Source organism: Atheta coriaria, unplaced genomic scaffold (assembly GCF_025399875.1).
Source record: "Atheta coriaria isolate IRGN ID8LTWV9N9 unplaced genomic scaffold, Caltech_Dcor_3.1 hic_scaffold_4_pilon, whole genome shotgun sequence".
Classification (NCBI taxonomy): domain Eukaryota; kingdom Metazoa; phylum Arthropoda; class Insecta; order Coleoptera; family Staphylinidae; genus Dalotia; species Dalotia coriaria.
In genome coordinates, this window is record NW_027045446.1 from 10,999,020 (window position 1) to 11,021,440 (window position 22,421).

The 22,421-nt window shown below is 33.7% G+C and overlaps 3 protein-coding genes across 3 annotated transcripts in view; 1 reads left to right on the plus strand and 2 right to left on the minus strand.

The window, feature by feature from the left end:
• LOC135790514 (uncharacterized) overlaps positions 1-3,991 on the minus strand; it is a 69,764-nt gene extending 65,773 nt beyond the window's left edge. The window contains exon 1 of the mRNA XM_065300746.1: positions 3,213-3,991. Coding sequence (XP_065156818.1) covers positions 3,213-3,306 — 94 coding nt within the window. The 5' untranslated portion in view covers positions 3,307-3,991. The remainder of the gene's footprint in view (positions 1-3,212) is intronic.
• Positions 3,992-12,981: 8,990 nt separating this feature from the next.
• On the minus strand, positions 12,982-15,700 carry LOC135791001 (uncharacterized). Its single transcript, XM_065301312.1, has 5 exons — positions 15,079-15,700; positions 14,819-15,023; positions 14,560-14,758; positions 14,274-14,417; positions 12,982-14,205 (listed from the first exon to the last, which is right to left on the minus strand). The coding sequence occupies exons 2-5, from the start codon at positions 15,008-15,010 to the stop codon at positions 13,211-13,213; spliced, it is 1,530 nt and encodes a 509-aa protein (XP_065157384.1). The 5' UTR covers positions 15,011-15,023; positions 15,079-15,700; the 3' UTR covers positions 12,982-13,210.
• A 1,191-nt stretch (positions 15,701-16,891) lies between these two features.
• LOC135790912 (probable tyrosyl-DNA phosphodiesterase) lies at positions 16,892-18,568 on the plus strand. The gene is made up of 6 exons (XM_065301197.1): positions 16,892-17,075; positions 17,134-17,236; positions 17,290-17,418; positions 17,473-17,739; positions 17,798-18,199; positions 18,253-18,568. Exons 1-6 carry the CDS (start codon positions 16,937-16,939, stop codon positions 18,566-18,568), a joined length of 1,356 nt encoding a protein of 451 aa, XP_065157269.1. The 5' UTR covers positions 16,892-16,936.
• The last annotated feature ends 3,853 nt before the right edge of the window (positions 18,569-22,421 follow it).

The window sequence follows — 22,421 nt, forward strand, 5'->3', positions numbered from 1 at the left end:
ACTTTCAAGTACATTCGCGTACTTGCTCATAGACAACGTTGCGAAATTGTGAAACTAAAATGAATTCATTACCATTAAAGCAATCAGTTCCACTCTATTCCACCAATCGGGAATTCTTGAAGTAGTTAAACTACAGCTCAACGAGAATATTATGATAAATATCTATAGTATCTAGTAATATTGACATAATAAGAAATCGATTACATGCGATTACGTTCAATAAAATAAATTTATCATAAAAAATTGTAAATCACAAAAACTTGATAGTATACTCGAAATATTGATCAGACACCAGGCAGTTTTAAAAACTGGTTCATTTGTTTGCTCCGAACTTGTAAACAGAAGTTGTTGACTCATCAACACCCGGTTTTGAACACCTACAAGTAAGTCACTTATAAAATTCCATAAAGTCGCCAAAAATGCTTTTTATATTGAAATGGAAAAGTTTATGTTAATTTTATTATGGTATGAATTTCATTTTCAATCACCGTAATCGTCAAGTGTTATTCTATATTTTAGCTTTATTGATACTCCGAGTAACCTTGATCCAATTATTAAATCACGCAGAAATTAAAAAAAAAAACATATAACAAGAAAGATAAAATTATGCGATTTTAATTGAAATAGATGCATCAATATCAACTTTCAAAATAATAAATAATATCATAAAAATTGTGATTGCTAGCTATATTACACGTATATTTGTTGATTTTTTTGTAGAATTGCAAGTATTTCGCGCAAATTCGTCACATGTAAACATTCTTTTGGTAAAAGTTTAAAATTTTCCAATGGAGCACCTCAGCTAGATAAGTCACCACACACACACTTTGAAATTCTCTCTTAATTGGGTTATGCTTGGTGAATCTAAAATTTTTGCGGTGCACAAAAGTCGACTTTAAATTACTGTGTTGAAAAAATTCCACTTTAGTAAGATGGCCTTGATATCGACATTATTGTGCATGTTTTAGGTTAATCTGCTTCTATAACTAATAATTCAATCGTTTTAACTTTTCTTACCACTTGTATTCTTCAAATCTGCCTCAAAATTACATAATATCATCGGTACTAACAGTAAAATGTCATTGAATATATTTATATTAACAATACTGTCTTTTTCAGCCTGAGATATTTATGCATTGTTTTTATTGCTTTCTATATCGAAAGTAATATTTTCAAATTAGATCAAACACTTTTAGTTAATAACTCACTTTAACACGATACTAATACTTAATATCTTAATGACGCATAATTAACATGTAATTGGGACATCGTCGTGCGTCCGTAAGAAATAAGTAAACATCACACTAATTAATTGCGCGTTAAACTTTGTTTCTATTCAATAATTAAAACAAAATCTAAATTAATTACTACACTATTCCACATAATATAACTAAAACTTCATATTAAAAATTAAAGTAATACGAGTTTAGTTTAGATTAATTCTGATATGTACTACGCCCGTCGACGAATTAACTTGAGTCAACAAATTTTACACATCGAATAGTCATCTCTCGCTAGTCTATCTCTTAAGTGCTTTATAAATGAGATCGCTCTTCCTGTTTGTCTGTTTTTATCGCGTACGAAAACAAATTATCAAATCAGACTCAAAAGTTATCGCCGCATGAGTCTCACGACTCAAATATAAACTAATAACAGTAAAAACCTTGATAGATTTTGTGGAAAACACAAACATTATTTTTGAACTCGTTACGATTCCGAAAAAGTCTATAAAACGGAAACAAAATTACTTTGAGTAAAATTTAAACAATATACCGTTAGAAATAGTTATTAATGACTTACTACGCACAAAATACTGCAAGTCTGCTTCGTATTAGAGGATTATTGTGTAGATAAAACAAAAACAACAATGTGATCACACCGATGATGACCTACACTCTCCATGACGCGATAATGTAGTGATAAATATTCCGTATGAGTACTAACTTCGTTCATAACAAGTTCTTGAAGTTCTCCAAGGTTCGCATGCTTAAATATCGGGTTGCTTCAACTTTTAAGTTGGATCACAATTATGCAAACGAGAGTATTAAGAAAATATCGATTTCGACTTGTCGAAGTCAACTTTACCTGACTTCAGTTAAGTAACCAACACTTTGAATTAACTTAAACCTGATAATGCTTACAATCCATTCAAAATGTACCTTTTATTATTTGTCTTGAAATAATTTCGTGTGTGTACTCGATGCGAAATACCTGCTGACCTTTCTTGCGACGATTTTCCCACTCGATGATAATTCGTCACGTTCGATTATTTATTTATTATTTATGTTCCATCGTGATGTACTTGAGCAATGCGGCGAAAATACTCGTTTCCTTGTGCGCTGGTCGCGAATGGAAGCCCGGATGGAAACTCGCACCGCGTAGGTGCAACATTTTACACATAAATTAACTTATTAACCGATCACTTCTAGTACTTGCATATGCGGACTTAAGTCATGTCGGGAGAATCGTGGTTTGCCTGACATTGAATTTTATCGACCTCTAGCAACAACGTTCCTTCAATTGGTAGTGTAATACTGATACAATGACCAACATAAATATATGAATTTATTTAATTATCTTATACTTAAACAATGTTGAAATCACTTTCGATATCTGGTCAGTTGACATTTGGGAATTTCGCAGTGTTTCGACATGTTTGCAAACTTTAAAAGGACATCTTGCTTAACTTGTGTCAAAAATTGCCGAAAATGTCGATGACCCGTTGACATATGAAAACAATTTTAACGCATTTCTTCGAAAGTTAACCAACAAGTTAACATTTGCCGGATTTTGATGAAATCTGACATTTACTTTTTTAATAAATTTGAAGATGTTAACAATTTATTAAGAAATATCATCAGTTTCTTCATTTTTTTATGAATTAAAATTAAATTAAAACAACGAAATTTATTAATACTAAAGAAACATAAATGTTTATTATTTTTTTGTTTTAACTTCCGAGCGAACTATACGAGGAGAAAAGTACGGTTTCGTATCAGCTTCCGAGTCAACATCTGATCCGGTACAAGAACATATGTTCAACGTGTTCAAAGCCACATATGAACTTTTTAATCTTTCCACATTCATTCGTCATTCCTCGGAAACCTGAATTACCTTCCGCGCCAAGGTAAAGTACCCGGCATGGCTATTATCAAGGCTAGAGGCCTTTTAAATATCACATACTAATAAACTGATACACGAGAAAAACTCACCATCTTCGACGTGAGTTCCGTGCGCCAGGTGGTGGAGCTGCGCGTAGTAGTGATGGTGATGTAAAATGCATTCCAAGTTTGTGCAGTTCAACATGTTTCCGTATTTTCCTTATTTTTTTTTTAATCAAGCACCGAACATATACACTTAACATCCAGTACACAGCACACTTCAAAATTCAAATTAAGTCAAATCCGTACTAAAATGACTTAAGTCAACCTAGACTTGAAGTGAGTGTTTTATTTAGTGTTTTATGGTCGCTCCACGTGTCGCTCAATGTTAATTTTTTTTCTTATATTTAACAAACGGCTTCCTCTTGCTGGATAACATTTATATTTGCATTATTTCCAACGTGCGACGCTTGGAAATGTGTAGTGTTTATATTGGAAACGGTAAACGTCCCAAGAAATGTTCCAACAAGTCGTGCACTTGATTTGTTAAGACACTTATCGAGATATATTTTTAACCGTACGTTGTAAAAGTAACTGTCACTGCTGTTAGAGCGTCCGCACTCTTATCAGTCGAGGGTTCACTCCGATCGACCACATGCACTGAAATTACTACTACCACAATTGAATGCAAGCGTAAACATGAACATCCAAAATCCACGTTGTTGTGCTGTTTGCGTTCGCTTCAGTTGCGCGATGGTTTAAGCACGATTTTTCACTCACCTAATTAAACTATTGATTAGCGCGCAGTCGGATAGATTGGTCACGGTAATAAACAAATTAAAAACTGAAAATGTCAGCCGGCGAGCGAGACACGCGCACACCGCCAGCGTTGGATCGGGCCGGAGTGCGGCAGCGCGCATGCGAGCCGCAATCGCACGCTGCTTGCGGCCCACCGACGGGGAAGGGGCCCACTTTCTAAGTCAACTTAACGCATGCCGAGCCCCGCACAAGAATGGATGGAACAAGTGTATGCACATTATACCAAGAGGTACCAATAATATGTAATTATAGATATTTGCTAAAAACTCAAAAATCAAAATTCAATAAAAAAATGATTTTTAAACAATCGAATCTTTTATCACACGTGGTCTATCCTAAAATTGTAATTCCCCGTATTTTTAAACAATATTTGAAGAATTTAATCAAATTATCACATTGTTTGTTGATTTCCAATGTAAAATTAATCTCGTATTTCAAAGTTTGAAAATATTATTTCAAAATATAATTGGCGCGCTGATTAGGTAGTAGATTTCTATTGCTCCACTTATTGAAACACTGTATATATACACTGTCAGTCAACATCGTCAGTCATTAAACATTACGTTGCACGTCATGTTCGTATTACGAATGTAGCTGCCAGCTCTCTTCTGACCATGTCAGACAGTCCAACAGACAGACAGTCGTCGATTGTCACAAATTCTCTTCACCTATACCCACATTAAATAAGCACTTTACTCTCGGCGAATTTTAGCAACCACAATTACGAAATGTAAGAATGTTAGTGTTTTAAGAATTATAAAAAACTATTAGAACATTGGGTTTGTGAGTATTTCTCTTAGGATCTGCCGATGTTGATATCCATTATGGCCAAGTAACTACTTCTACTTCTTCTGTAAGTTGTATTAGTTTTTGGTCAGCGGTGGCTTTCATTTCATCGATCAAATTCGAGAGCAACGCTTCAACTTTAACATCCGACGCTAATCATATGAAGAGTGAAGAGAACGTAATAGCCGAATGGGTTTAAAAATGTAGATGTAGATCATGAATGAGCGTGTATTAACCTTAAGTAGACGCTGTAAAAACACAAAGACGTCAAACATCAATTTTAGTTCATTAGAGTCACGATATAAAAAGATAGATTTTTAACGGTTGAATCTTAAATGAACTATTAATGAGTTGTAGAGTGTAGAGGATGACAAGATTACGTATGATAGGTGATAGACGAAATAGAAATTTAAAAGATTAATGCGTTTTGGAATTTTGATTTAAATACGCACTTGACCGGTCAATTTTTAATCAAATATGCAGATATCTATACACAATATTTCCTGGAGTTTATTCAAATAGTATTTAATATTCATTCCATTAAGTATCTAAAGGTTAAACGGGAGTTATAGACAAATGCGCAGGCGCAATCTTCACCCCGTGACTAAAAACCGTGACTAATGTATTTTAGTCATGACCATGGCCGTCCGTATTTAAAGTTCCACTTTTTGTGCTTCAAAACTTGCGCTTTAAATGAGGAAGTTAAAAAAAACGTTTAAATACGAATTTTACAACTTTCTTGAAAATTTTACTGCCATAACTTTCTACAATTAAAACTCCAGAAACTAAAATCATTAAATTTTGATAACACTATAAATTATTTTCAATAATTTAACTGCAGGTGATTCGCTGAGACACATCCTATTCATCTGCGCAATGAATGTAATAAAAAGTGTTTCACGAGATGAAATAAAATAATCTATGAAGTGTAATCGTGACACAAATTGCTGCTCACTTACTGCTCAATGGCATTAACATTAACATTGAAAATGCCAATTAACTAATCAAGTCGGTAATAAATGAAATCATAATGGAAGAACTTAAAGTTTTATTCGTTGTCGTGTCAACGTTTTTATTTATGCGTGAATATTTTAAATAACAGCATGGTTGCGGTTTTTTTCTTTTATAACATTAATAGTTGACTATTTGTTGGAGCAAAACGATAACGTGTAGTTTATTTCAACACTGTTACGCCGTACTAGTCGACGCAGTCATTGTTTTGTTCGCATATTCCAACATGTAAATGACTAACCCAGTCAAATCGGTGCTTGTATTTATTAGTACCTATTGAAAAGGATGCCTTGCCTCTTTTTCCAACGGCACAATCGCGAACGTCACTCTACGTTTACATGCACGCTTCGTTTACAATTTGCAGGCAAGGAGCAATATTCGACGAGTTGTGTGCTTATTACATATGCACGAATTCGTTCGAATTGTTTATTCGGGCGATTAGCATCGTAATTTATCGTATTTGTATGTCGCACGACAATCCGACGACGCTTTTCTAATTTCTACCTTGTAAAAATTTATTGAATGTTATAAAACCACCTGCCACGTAATAACATCAAATTAGTTCTTCAATGTTATGAAACAATCATTATTATAAAACACGAAAAACAAAAATTTTATTTATTTGTTTTTTTTTTTCATTTGGTTTTCATCTGAATTGATTAACATACGGAAACCTAAAATTTGAAAACTTTTGCTATTTGTACTTTTATCAAGATTTGAATTAAGATTTGATCTATTCCTCCTTCCTGCAGCTATAAAATGTGCAAATGACTTAGCTCGCAACCATTTTAGGAAGTTTAAAAATCAATCAAAAGTTATTTGAATAACTTTGATTTATTGATTTGTGACGCTAATGACAATTTTGTAGATCTAAGATATAATGGCTATATTAGCCGAGCTAGTTTGAGAAGTCGTTAAAAAATAAATAGTTGAATTGAATGCATACGTCTGTACGTAAATGACAAAGCCAAACTAGGAAATCGCATTATAACTGCATATTTTATTTCTATTTATATGAACTATTTTACCAACTGAATGGTTTCAGAGAAGAAACACTTATTTACTACAACTTAAAGTTTTTTACTACGTAAAATTTTTAAAGGACGTTGGCAAGTAATAATTGTTAGTTTCATTAGCATTTTGCTAGGAAACGAAGTATTATATGGTAAACATTTTAATATTTAAATTACTTGCGTCAATATCAAGATAAAATGAACGAAATTGTAAAATAAAAGTTTTTCTAAAGTATGGCTAAAGCTGTGACAAAAGTACTTTAGACACGGACTTTAGTCACATGGTGGAGGCGCCCTGTCATTTCCCTACGGTGCAGCACAACACTAAATAAAATGCCACGTGCCTCCAAACAAACAAGTCAAAGCAGCGCTTGCAGCTGCTGCAGTCACTAACATGTCTACTTCGAAATAAATAAAGAAAAGTGAAATTTAAAGAAGACTCTTCGTTTTATAATAAAAAAAGTAGCAGTACCTATATTGTTTTATTGCGTCGTATTTTTTGTTCAATGCTATACAACTAATTAATTCTTCTAAGTACAAAGTTGAAACTTTGTTCACTTACTGATACATAATTACATAGTTACTAGTTTCATTTTTGGCTATGAATAGATTAAATCAAAAAAATTGTGTAACTTCCTAAAATGGACTTCTACTTCAATCTTTTAATTGTATTCGCTTTTTTTTGTTATTTTCACTAAATGAAAGGAAACACCTAATTATATATACAACAGATTCATAAGTTTGCAGAGAACAATGATTTTATTGCACATTCGCTGGTTTTATTGATAAGTGAAGTTCATAAATAACTTTGCAATAATTAGAGCGATAAATCGTGCAGTCAAAATCCTGTCAAGCATTCCATTTTATTAATTGAATGTTAAAGCATAAAGTGAGGTATGAAATTAACAAAAGGTGCCAATTATTTTAATTGGCCACGGCTTCAATTACCTTCAATGTTCTGCACTTCATTTTACTCACTCAATTAACCACAATCGTTGTTTTAAAATTTTATATAGTAAAGTATTAAGAAAAGTAATGAAAGTTTGATTGAGCGGAACTGCAATCAAGGTTTTTAATTCAATCGCTTGATTGGATTATTGTCAAATAAAATAACAATACAATCCTCTGCCTTGCACAATGGCGAGGGACAGAATCATGGGAAATAACGTAACGTGTTCGTCAAGGTTGACAAGATCGAAAAATGCAGAGACCAATTTGAAACGGAAACTAAAAGGACGGAAACCGACAATCTAACACCGAACACTAACAAAAGTCAATGAATATTCATGCAGTTTATTTCTCTTTTCTATTTTTTTCTATGAACACTTATAGAAAACAGAGAGTGTTTTCCGTTCAAACGATTTTTTAATGTGTTGCTTTTTACGCGATATTTTTGCCAGTAATGTAGATCCACTTTAAACTTTAACATTTATGTAAAATTAATAATAATATTTGCATTATTTTAGTACTGAAGTCAATTTTTAACAAATCTAGGTATATATTTAGTTTTCAAAACTTTCTTTTCCTCCTGATTGATTAGGAGTGGAAACTCAGAATGTCAAATGCAAATCTAAAATCACAAAACGGATATTTGATAATATCTTCATAATAAAAATATCTAATAAACCGCCAAATAAAATTCTTATTCATTGACATAAATAACATTTACCCTAATTTATGACGCCAACACTGATCACATAATAATCCAGATCGTAATGCCAGCATTAACAAATTCGTATTTCACCTCAAACGTCTACACACCTATACCGATATTATCATAACGTGTTTCTTGGGCAAACTCCAATAGCCAATACGTAAAGATGCGCACATCGATGCTTAAAAATACTAGTTTATCAGCCGGCAGACAATGACATATTTACTAATCAAGCATAAGCGCGAAATTCTTACAAACCTTGGTTTTCTCGTTTTCGATTATCAACATAGGCTCGTGGATTAATGATTGAATGCTGGAGATATGAATTTAAGAGTATACTAGTCGTAATCATTGAATTCCGCTGGCTCCTTATGCCGTTAACTTTTAAAATAAATGCGAATATTTAAAATAAAAATAGCGTGCCACATATTTAAAAAACTACGCGAACTTATACAGCGTGCAGAGTTGAAAAGGCACTTAATCTCCAAGAGTACGAGTACAATATATTCACTTTGGCGCGCGGTATATTTTCTATAATTGCGCAATCAGTTTCACCAATCGCGACTTTGAATCATATCGCTATTAGTAAAGCCGAGTCCGCCTTCAGTTTTGTAGTCAATGTTTGTTGTTTTACGTTTCCGATGACATATTGAAATCGTGTTTGGGCTCACCTCAATTATACTTAGTTAATTTTAAATAAAAATCTCTCTCTACTGCATGTATATAACTATAACTTATTTTTTTATATATACAAGGCTTAGCAAATTTAAATTACACAAAAACTGTAGATTGAAATAGAATTTTAAATCTTTACAGATACTAATTTTTACTCATGATTTATACTTATTAGCAATTTAAAATACTATTATATGTGTTAATTCAGTATTCATTATCATGTATATGATAAACAATATATATACTATTATATATATATTCGCTAATCATTTTCTCTATATATCTATAATCACTCAATCAAAACAGCGAAAAACTATTACCGTAATCAAGTCTCTATACTACCAATATCAAGTTTTAATTTTTTAACGTTAGGAAGTAAGTGTAAGGCGACACAATGTCTGCCGCGATATAAGTTTGGCCCTCGCGCTCGTGCTTTATTTATTCCACTGTCAGATGTTTCATTTACTTTAATTTATGGCTTTCGGGAAGTGAAGCAACTCGTTGAGTCGACATTTAAATTGGGTGCATGTGCATTCCAATAAAATATCAGGCTACACAATGAAGTTAATGCTAAAAAACAAGTTTTTATGACTTACAATTTACCGGTAAAACTTCTAATTTGTATATTTGACACCGACCTGTTTCAAAAAACTTACGATAAAAACAGCAAAACCACAATTTCTCTTCTCATTTTTTACCTGTGAGTTAAATACGAACACTGTATTTAGATTTCCTAAACATTTTGAAGCAGGAAATTGGTAAAAGAGCGTGAAGCGCAGAATTACTTTACCTACTGGAAGTTTTGTTTGTAAGTTAATCTTGCTTCATGCTTTGCTCTCTCACCTTGTTTAATGCGCACGCAAATGCGACATTGGCCGAGTTTTCATCCATCAAGGCTCAGGCTACTATTCGATCCGATCCGCTCTGCCCTGCCTTTGCCTTTCCAAAAGATCAATGTTTTTGGCTGGAATTTCACCGTTAGTAATTTCGAAAACAATTGAAATTTTACTTTCGCCAGTAAGGTAAGAGTATACTTGAATGATGATACACTATTGGCAGATAACTATTGTTCTTTGCTATACATTTAAACGTTTAAATTTCGTTTAATCGTAAAAAAAGAAATTGAAGAATGAAATTCAAAGTAATTAATTTTTATGCAATGACACACATTTTTAAAACGATATACCTTAAATAAACTTTTTAAATGCCATTAACACGCAAGACTCGAGCTCACTTTGAGCTCGTTTGGCAAGAAATTAACATTTCGCTAAATGTTAATTAATTGCCCTCCAATAAAACCGCAGGACATGTGATTTTTACACAAATATTTCTTGCGTTGTGCCAAAAATGGCAAGTTCAATAAAATGTTGGGTGAAAAATGCAGTTTTTATGCAAATTACTAATCAGAACTAGTTCATATCGCACAAATCTCTCCCAATGCGATCTAATCAAGTAGGTGTGGAATTGTACAGTTTCTGAATATTTTATATACTTTATACTCCATTTACTGATGAAATCATTGAAACTTATATAATAAATTGTTATCGAAGGTTTCCCAAATTTCAAACTACAATGTTAGTAGTGGTATTAAGCTCAAATTACCTCTTTTAATAATTGTAAACGGTTGACCTCTTGGCGCTGATTCTATCCGGCGAACGTATCATGGCAAATCAATTAATAGTCGGGCGGCTTTCGGTCGTAAAATCTGAACACCATTAATAAATTCAATATTTACAGTCGTGACATGGACAATGGCAAAGTTCGTCGTATTCCAGTGGCAAGGTCTCTGGGGCAATTCGTGTCAAAGTGTAAACAACAAAATAATAAAATATTATTCTACTTTAAAGTAGTAGTTTAAAATGGATGATGGAATATTGTTTTGCAGCAAATGCACGTTCTGTAAGAATTGGATTCATTAAATTGTGTTTTCGAATTTTGGAAGTAGATTGAAATCGAAACCGCGTTTAACGAAGCAGCACATCACTCGCGCACAATTGAAGGAGAAATATTACGTAATAAGTCAATGAAAAATTAAGAAACTCAAATTATTGTGAAGAAAATGTACGTGCAGATCACCTGCCGACAAAAATGAAACTAATGTGGCACGCAAGCAAACCGCGTGGCGATAGCACAAAAATTGTAAGAGATAAGAAAACTTGTTTGTTTGTAAACACTGATACTCTCAGTGTGGCAATGCAGAAGATGAGAAGAATTGTACCCGTATTATGCATGAAACATTTAATTTCGATTAAATTAAATGAATAAATAAATAAATAAATCAAAAACTTTAAGGATTGAGGCTTTATTGGCATGTTAAATACCAATTTTGTCATTAAAATTACATATAGGGTCTAAACGGTCAATGATACGATAATAATTACTTAAATAGTCGATTAAGAATTAAATTCTCTTACAAAATTCAGAAACAGAATAGAAAAATTCAAATTATTTCAAGAGATGCATTGGCTGAAAAAAGATTTCGTCATAAAAAAGGCAAAAGATTTCTCTTTTTTATGTTTGAAATTAAAAGTTAGAATTTTTAAATTCTGTTATCGGATTCTGATAGATAATTTAATTCTACATCGATTATTTTAGTAACTTTTTTTGCTATCATTAACCGTTTAGGCTCAATTTACAATTTTTGTGAGAACAGCATTCGATATAAAAAAGAGAAATCTGTTGCCTTTTTTATAACAAAATCTTTTCTTTGAAATTTTTTATGCAATTTTTGTTGTTTTTCAAGAAATATGCCATCATGTAGAGATTTTTTCAAGGATCAAGAATATGAAGACAGTTTATTCGTAGCCCTTTTGTTCTTGAGATAATCGCCAATAAAGCTCGACTCTGTTCTTCGACCGAAAATATTTTAACAAGAAAATTCGAGCCTGTTCTTCGACCGAAAAAATTTTATGAAAAAGTTTGACCCTGCTTTTCGATCGAAAAAATTTTAAGAAACAAAGTTTGACCCAGCTCTTCGACCAAAAAAATTTAATAAAAAAGTTCGACCCTGTTCTTCGACAGAAAAAAATTTAAAAAACAAAGTTCGACCTTGTTCTTCGACCGAAAAATTTTTATGAAAAAGTTCGACCCTGTTCTTCGACCGAAAAAATTTTAACAAAAAAGTTCGACCCTGTTATTCGACCAAAAAATGAAATTTATTGGACAAAAATAGCAATATTTGGAAGGTATTTTAAGGCACTTCTAAATGGTTTATAGGGTTAAAAAGGTATGCATTGTGTAGAGGGTCTCTCGAACTTTAACATGGCGTGGAGAAACTTCAAGAAAATCAATTAGTTCACGAGATACAGGGTGTTTTCCACACTATGTTTTCAAATTTTCCTAAAATCACTCATTTTTGAAGCGCATTTTAGGGCACTTCTGGAAGGGCTGGGAGATTGGAAAGGTACGCATCGTATAGAGGAACTTTCTAACTCTATTCTGGCGTAGAGAAACTCTAAGAAAGTTAATTGATTCACTAGATATAGGGTGTTTTCCACACTATGTTTTTAAATTTTTCTAAACTTGCTCATTTTTGAGGGGTATTTTACGGCACTTTCGGAAGGGCTGGAAGATTGAAATGGTATGCATCATGTAGAGAAACTTCTTTACTCTATTCTGGCGTAAAGAAACTCTAAGCAAGTCTATTAGTTCAAGAGATATAGGGTGTTTTCCACACTATGTTTTTAAATTGTTGTAAAATTGCTCATTTTTGAAGGGCATTTTACGGCACTTCTGTAAGGGCTGGAAGGTTGGAATGGTATGCATCGTGAAGAGGAACTTCTTGACTCTATCCTGGTGGTGAGAAACTCTACGAAAGTCACTTAGTTCACAAGATACAGAGTGTTTTCCACACCACGTATTTAAATTTTTCTAAAATTGCTCATTCAACGGGCCACAGCTACCTTGGCACAAATAACTACCCTTTAAAGTTTATAATTGCTTTGAAGGCACATTTTCTTTATTAAATAAAATTCGCTGGAATACTTGAATACAATTAATTGATCATATTGCTCTATCAATAGTTTTCACAAAGACTGGTGTTAGATATTCGTATACTGTCTAAAGTTGCCAAGTATTACCAAAAAGTATCACATGTGATACATCAATCACAGAGGTAAGTAACTTTAGCATATTCCATTGACTTACTAGGTTTATTTTGAATATATAGTAGGAGGTTTACCTGGCATAATATAATCGACAATTTCACCAACTTCTGGATTTAAATTAGTAACTTCAACTGGAATATGATTACCTGTGGCCAATGGTTCAACGTCAATAACACTTACGTCAACATCTTTATTGTATTCTGGCTGCATTAGCAATTCATTCTCTGGGATGGCATCACTATCCTCATGGTGACTGTAATCATCTGCAATCTTAAGAGCCTCATTATCATAGTCTTCTTGGTCAGTATTATTGTAAAATTGTAGTGAACCAATTTGATGCAGTAGACCTTGGTTATCACTTGTTGAATCTTGTATATGCTGATCAAGTTCAGATACGTCTATAAACGTTGTATCTTTATTAATCATTATAGTATTCCCAGGTTCTTGATCTAAATCATTGTCAATATTTCCTCCTAGTGCAGGTTCTTCTGTATTCAATTCGTGCAAACCATGAGGATTACGATTCTGCGATTGGAAGTGCAGCAATAAATTAATACCAGTTTGGATAGATGGATCAACAGTTGCGTCCTGATAATTTTCATCTCTGTAATATGGATTGTCATGATAATTATCATGTTCATTTCTGGTAAATCCATCCAGGGCATCCTCATTTTCAAAATTCGGTGATAATTCTTCATTATCTAGAACCCTTAGATTAGTGGATGATGTTCTAGTCAGTTCTTCACTTCCTATCTGCCTTGAAATGTCGCCATCCATAATATCAAATCGAATCGGATCCTCGTCATAGTTTGACACCTGCACATACTCCCCATCTGGGGTTTTGTACATTATTTGCAAGCTTTCCTCCATTTCTCTAGGGAAAACCTCTTCTATTTCGTCGATTGGTTTCTCGCCAGTGTATCCCATGCTAAACATGTCCATGCTTCTTTCATCTGAGTCAATTATCGGTGCATTGAGATCGTTGAAACTTGCCACTTGTAGTGGATGTGACTGTAATTCAGCCATGAATTCTTCCGAGCCTAAATATAGTACAAAATGAATTTAAAATAGAAAATTCAATGGGTGTGTATCAAAACAGAAAACTTACCATTCACTTGGTAGTCAGAAGTACCTTCAGCATGCAATTTATTTTTTGGTTGCCCAGAAATTGGAGAATAAGAGGAAGCATAAGGACTGGAGTACTTGGGTTTCTGGTTTATGAAAATTGGTGGTGGATAATAAATAACCTCATCTAAAAACAAGTTTCAACATCAATATAGTTCCGTGTAAACTCTTTATAACTCAAAAGAGTATGAAAATCCTTCTATTGTACAGAATTTTCATTGTTGCATGGTAGAGTTGAATTAATCCAGTCAATAATCATGTATTGTTACCTCCATCAGGGGCTTCTGGTGCAATAGCTTGCAACCCTCGAACTTGAAACAGTTTTGCAGCTGCAACAATATACTTAACATTTTCTTCAGCAATAGAAGTCTCTCCACAATACATAAACTCAATAATGCTTTTTAATGTGCAAAAATCCATTCCATTGACAATAATTTGTTCAGTATCTTGATTATTCTCTAGTTGTTCCTTACAAAGAATCGAATATTAATAACACATAGTAAAAGTTTGAATAAGATTAATACTCACTCTAAAATAAGGACTATTTGAGGCCAAAATAACTTTATGTGCATGCAAGGTTTGATTGCCACAACGAATTGCAATATCAACTAAACTTTGATGTTCCATAAGAGTGCAAAGCACCGTAGCCATGAATGAAGAATGATCATCGTATTGCACAACAAGACGCGGTTTATTACTTAATGTATCCTTATGGCCCATTACACTTTTTATTCTGGAAGTTTCACACTATGAATGCTATTATGAATTGATGATTTCAAACTATATACGAGAGGTTAAATGTGTATTATATGTAATAACAGTTGAGTTTGTTTTTGTTTGTTTGTTTTCCACAGCTTGCTTTGAATTGTTGATGGTTAAGATTGAATTGTAATGATAGTTGCCTATAATACATACCCATAACATAATTTATTTCAATGTAAGGTGTAACGCAAGTTGACTATAGCAAAAGTTAAAATATTTAAATATTTATATCAATACAATATGAAATGATTAAATATCGTAGGGGAAAAGGGCAAAAAACGCGACTAAAAGTGATAAAAAATGACTTTAATTTTTGTCCATTTTATTCAATCGCAAATATCTCGTAAACTAAAAGAGATAATTAAGATCTGATCGCAGCGTCTTAATGTACGGACCAATCTCTATCAGATACGATAGTTAAAAGGGAAATCTGAGAGATAAAATTTTTACTCTTAAGAAAAAAATGACCAAGGGGGGGTGCTTGATACTTTTTTTCGACGATTTTTGAAAATTCATATCTCTTAAACTAAAAGCCACAGCAACCAACAAATTATTGATTATGATAGATTGGAAAATTCTGTATCAGATAAAAATATAAAATAATTATATTACCTACAGTAAAAGGTCGAAAAACGCGAGTAAAAGTGCTAAAAAGTGACATTTTTCAATTTTTGCCCATTTTAGATGACACTAGCATGACCTAAAAATCATAAAATGGACTTGTTTATTTCAATATTTATCAGCAAACGTGGTCATTCGACAGGAGAATTGTCTTCGTTTTGATTTTTATTGCCGTGCGAATAGTAACGTCCGAAATTGCCGTGTGTTGTCGCTGTCATCCTCGCACGCCTCGCTCTGCTGCTGGTGTTAGTTTAAATCGCATGTTTTGTCTATTGCAATTTGTGCACAAGGTTGCGGTCGCGACCTGGTTTGCTGAGCGGAAGCACAACATGCACTATTTTAATACTTTGTCTTATAGAGAATTTCCCGTAGATTTATAATTTTCAATACGTTTCTCAATACCGGTTTTAATTTTCGTAATTAGTGATATTTGCAATCAACCATTACTCCGAAAAAAATGAAAATGTCCACTTTTTCACACTTTGTAACGACTTCTGAATCTTCATATCACAAATTTTAATTATTTTCTAATCTTATATAATAAAGAATTTTCCAAACTTTTATAATCTTCAATTTGTTGGTCGTTATCTTTTTTAGTTTAGAAGATATTGGTTGATTGGGAATCACTTCTACCGCTACCCCCGTACGCTGCCCTGAATTAGAGTCACTTCTACCGCTAGCCGCGTAAGGTGCCCTGAACCGAGTCACTTCTACCGCTACACTCGTACGGTGGCCTGAACACGAGTCACTTCTACCGCTAGCCTCGTAAGGTGCCCTGAACCGAGTCACTTCTACCGCTAGCCTCGTAAGGTGCCCTGAATCGAGTTACTTCTACCGCTAGCCTCGTAAGGTATCCTGAATCGAGTCACTTCTACCGCTAGCCTCGTAAGGTGCCCTGAATGCGAGTCACTTCTACCGCTACCTACGTAAAGTGCTCTGATTGGGAGTCACTTCTACCGCTACCTTCGAACGGGGCCCAGAATGGGACTCACTACTACCGCTATATATAAACTGGTATATGATAAATTCAATATATGCGTTTTGTCGGTAGTTGCCTAGGTGATTGAGATAAACATTTATTGTACATACAAACACAGTATTATGCGGAATTTTATCTTATCTAAATTTTAATCTAATCCAATATCAAGTTCCAATAACTGAATTAATATAAATCCAAAAATCCCACAAACCTATTGTGGTTTACTCAGTTCGCACGTATAATTTAAAAGCAGTAATTTATAATTGTATATTTTCTACCATAAAATGGATACAACAGAAAGCAAAGACATTAAAGTCCTGACAATGCGGGAAAGATTGGAACTGTGTGCACCGTTTAATTTATTTTTTACTACGATTCCCGAGGAGCCTAAGACAACTGGATATAATTGTATTGCATTTCCAGGTATTCTGTATTTGTATTTACGTTGTACACTTATTTTATTAATAATAAATATATTTAGATTTAATTTGTCCAAGTCTTGGAATCTTGGAAAAGTCCTTACAAATCAATTTTATGCTTGATATCGACTGGTTAATTGATCAATATGAAGTTCATAACTTACAGTAAGTTACAAATTTCATAAATTTATAACTGGAGTAAATCATCCACTTTCCAGTACAACACCCATTACAGTTATTTGGGGGCGGGAACTTGTGGAAGATATGAGCGAATACATATCGGAAACATATCCAAATGTAAAGACGCATAAAGTGACAATGGAAAATCCATTTGGACTTCACCATTCGTAAGATGAATAACTGAATTATTGTTAAATTATTGCATTCATTTTTTTGTGCAGAAAAATTGGAATTTATAAATTTGGTGATGACACAATAAGAATTGTCATTTCTTCGGCCAACTTATACTTTCAAGATTGGAATCGTTACAATCAAGGACTTTGGATGAGTCCTCCCTTGCCCAAAATGGCCGCGTCCAAGCACGATTTTGATTGCGCTGGACCCACCGACTTCAAAATTGATTTATTAACTTATTTGGAGTCATACAACATTAATGTCCTAACTGAATGGATTCAATTAATTAAACGTGCTGATTTTTCTTCAGTAAAGTAAATAAAGAGGATTTACTACTATAATATATTTAAACTAATTATTTTTTACTTATAGGGTGTATTTCATCTGTTCAATTCCTGGAAATCATCACCCAGGAAGCAAAAGCAGTCATTTTCATCGCGTAGGTGATATATTGAGCAAACAATGCTCCCTGCCCAGCGAAACAGGACATGACCCTGAAGGTGCTCTCTCATGGGGTATAATTGCGCAAGCATCCAGTCTTGGGCTGTTTGGAGATAATTTAGGCCACTGGTTAGAGCCTATTTTAATGCGGGCACTCTCAAGCCACCAAGCTTCACCTTATAACAAACGAGCGCCACGAAATCCAACTTTGAGCTTGATCTACCCCACAGATCAAAACGTTGAAAACAGTATTTTTGGTCGGAGTGGTGGTTGCTGTCTTCCATATAAAATGAATATCAATGAAAAACAAGAATGGCTTAGAGATTATCTTCAGTACGTTTTTGATTTAAATTGTTTACACTCTCAGTTAAATGTTATGATTTTAGTGTATGGAAAGCTGATAACACTGGAAGGTCAGAGGTAATGCCTCACATTAAAAGTTACATGAGAGTTTCGCCATGTTTAACAAAATTAGCGTGGTGTTTGATTACCAGCGGCAATATATCAAAAGCGGCTTGGGGCTGTTATCCAAATCGGTATGGTGGATCGTATATTCGATCGTATGAAGCAGGCGTAATGTTTTTGCCTCATATGTTTGATGACGACAAATCAAAGCAGTCAATATATCTTACTATTTCTTTATTAACAATAGAATACAAGTTTAGATTTTACATGTCAACAAAATACATGCCGCCATATTGACACAGAACTTACGACCTGCATCGTCGCGCATATATAAGCAAGTAACACGTCAAAATGTTCTATCGGGATAAAGAAATTAGCAAATTGTCCATTTTCTAGGTGATGGAAAATGGAAACAAATATACAGGGTGTTACAAAAGAAAAAATTTAAGTGCAGACAGGAAAACATTTAAACACTCGCTCGTTTTTCACCATTACTCTGGGAAACAAATATACAAAGCGTTTCAAAAAGAAAATTCAAAGTGCAAAGAGGAAAATGCTAAAAACATCCGTTGAAGCAAAATATTCACGGACATGAAGCAAAATGAATATACAGGATGTACTAGAAGGAAAATCCTAAGTTCGAAACAAAGAACATACAAAATTCACAAATAAAAACAATCTTCTACGTGGTGCTAGGAAAACTAATATACAGGGTGTTACAAACAAAAAACATTTGCAAGTACAAAGATAATCAATATTCACTTACATTTTAATATATTGTGAATATGTATTTGTTATTTGATGGTAGCATCAACTGTATAAGATAACCGACAGGTGCAGCATCATCATAAATTAATAGAATATTCGGCGGAAAACATCTAAATCAACAGACGGCAAGCGACGGCGCGTAGCAATACAGTCGGTAAATAGGACAAAAATAACTATTTCTTTGTACATATTAAGATATACGCAAACTACAAAAACGAAAAACTACTCATCGTACAAGATTTTATTAGGTCAACAAGAAACTTCTTAATTTAATGATGCTATCGAGTGCAATTCGATTAAATTGTTCCCGTGTTCAGCGAAAAGATGACCGAGCCGACGGCCGACGGCATAGTGAGCGCGGTCGACCACATGAATATTGTCATTTTAATAATCCGCAGATAATTTTTAAAACCGGCTTTGTAATAATTAAATCATGCACGTTATTTTCCGAAACGCGATTAAGAATTCTGATAAAACTGCTACCACGTGTTTGTAATTTGCAAGATGTTACATGCAAAAATAGTATCCCTCAAATGGAATAATCAATTTAAGTTACACCGTCTTAAGTTTTCATGAAAAAAATTTATTACACACATACCTTCGCATTAATGAGGAAATTTTATATCCTGTAATATATTCTACCAACTGAAAACTCGCGCAGAGATTATTTCTTAGTTAAGAACACTCTAACCGCGACAAATCATTAAACAAAACCGCCACACATGCCCGTCCCGAATAATTTGCTGATGGCCAAAAGAATACACGTCGATTAATTCAATTAAAACATCAAAACGTGGCAATTAGAAAGACACGCTTGCAGACCACGCGGTGTAACGACTGCCGTGTGCGCTGCGCGTTGCCAGGTACAAGGCAGGTACGTTGCGTTTACGCGTCAGTCGAACAAAAAAGTTGTTTATACACAAACGTAGTAGTAGAGAATTTAATTCTACATTTCTAAACACCCCGCTCAAGTTTGTGTGCAACGACTAAAATAATCTACATATTACGAGCACGCGTGAATCAGTTGTATAAAACAAACACTCAATTACACATACCACATACCAGTATTTCACGCGGTGCAACACGCAGGCTAATGTATTTTATTTTAAATCCGGAATCGACCGTCGAAACGAATCAAATTCGCATTCTAATTTAGCTCGTGAGTCGACCATCGGAAATCAAAGGGTGATTGCTAAAACAGAGAAGAGAACGTTAGTTAGTTTATCGTAGTATTATTTAACTTCAATGGCTCACTTAACACACACTTTTTTGCAAAGGTTACTTCACACTTTATATGTGTGTAGAACAATAAAATATTGCTTATTTCTATTTCAGTGCAACAGTGATACATTAATAACACTGCACATATGAAAATTGAAATAAATAATTATATAAGTTATTACATTAATTTAATAAAAATAAAAGTAAACTTTTATTTACTTATGTTTTATTTACTATACTTCGTGTACTATATGTTAGGTTTAATTGTGTCAACCTGCCAAGGCTTAGTTAACGCATTTGTGGTGTGTAAAGCGCACTTTACACTTCATAAAACAAGTTTAAATGGCAGTAAAGTTATATTTATTTGTATGTTAGTGTTACAGGGTTATAATTGTAACCCTACACCTTTTAAAATAGAAATAAATAATTTTATAAATGATTTCGTTAACTTAATAACAACAAAAATGAAATTTGTGTTATTATACTTTTTATCTTATACTTTTTAACTTCCGAGGCGTAGTTAACACAAACGTAGTATGTAAAGGTTACTGTACACTTTATATTGATGTAGGATAGTAACAAATTATTTATTTTCACTTCTTTCAATATAATTTTCAATATAACTTTTTGAAAATTCATATCTCTTAAACTAAAAGCCACAGCAACCAACAAATTACTGATTATGATAGATTGGAAAATTCTGTATCAGATAAAAATATAAAATAAAAATATTTCCTTCAGTAAAAGGTCGAAAAACGCGAGTAAAAGTGCTAAAAAGTGACATTTTTCAATTTTTGCCCATTTTATTCAAACGCGAATATCTCGTAAACTAAAAGAGATAATTAAGATCTGATCGCAGCGTCTTAATGTACCGACAAATCTCTATCGATACTCTAGCAGATTATGAAAGATTGGAAATATTTTCCATTTCTGGCCTACGATGCTTCTTCGTAGTTTGCAAGTACATTAAACACCACTTTCCTTCCTTACTGCCAATCTCACCAACTACAATAGAAATATACATCTTCATATTCAGTTAAAGCTCATCATGTCCATGCTCTTCTCCATCTATACCAAAGCCTGTCCAGTCCCTCATCCTCTGTTCCGATTCGCTTTGTAATTTGCTTTGTGTCTTGCTTCTTAGCCGGCTTGTAGACTACCCCATGTGCCATTGTCTCCCAAACGCAGACGATTCGCGTTTCGTCTTGTTGATGCAGTTGGAGGTTTATTGCTTGGCTAGTGTGGTGTGGTCGGCGGCAATCGTGATATCAGAATATCGCCAGAGCCAAACCATGCAGAAACGGAAGGGTTCCGTCAGAGGACGGCCATGAATTTAGTGGCCATTCGTCTTGGTGATATACGGCTGGAGGGAGCCAACCAAAGCAAGACGACTTTATCGTTCTTCCTTTGTGCCAACATCAGAGTAAAAATCATTAAGATGTTACACATTATTAAAATAAGTTAAAGACGAATTACTTACCATTAATCAATCCCTTACCCAAAACACAATACTTTAGAGACAAATCAACATTAAATTAACTAATTTCTGTTTGTTTTGCTTGGTTTGGGTATCCGGAATAATATGTTTTTATGTCTCTAGAAATTGCTTTTTACATGGATGTAAAACGTTGGAGTTTGGATGCAAGCAAAACGAAACACGAGCACCTCTTACACATTTGCATTTTTCCGACAAACGAACCCCGTCTCGTTGAAGCTGGGCTCAAAATTTGCACCGAACTGCATGAATAGTCACTATGCACATACTCTTCTTCCATGTATATATATATACATACATATCACTGCTCCTTTATGCACCAGCAAGCAGCGCATATTTGTGTTTGCTTCGCGACGCGGACACAAGTGCTGTACATGTCGGCGACAGCCGAAAAATTTTAGTCAGAAAATATTCAGCAGTTGTAAAGCTCTCGACGACGTTTTTCAACATTAACTAATCCACTCTACAAACTGAACTCTACTAAAACTCTTTTTGACTGTTTCTAAATTAGAATACACAGTTTTTCTCATCAAATTTCAACAATAATAAGGATGAGATTCAAAATAGAACAAATATTAACTGGTAGTTCAGAAAAATTAATTTTTTTACAATTAAGAATTCCAGACACTGAGAATTCATTTAGAGTCAGTTGTGGGTGGTAAGTTT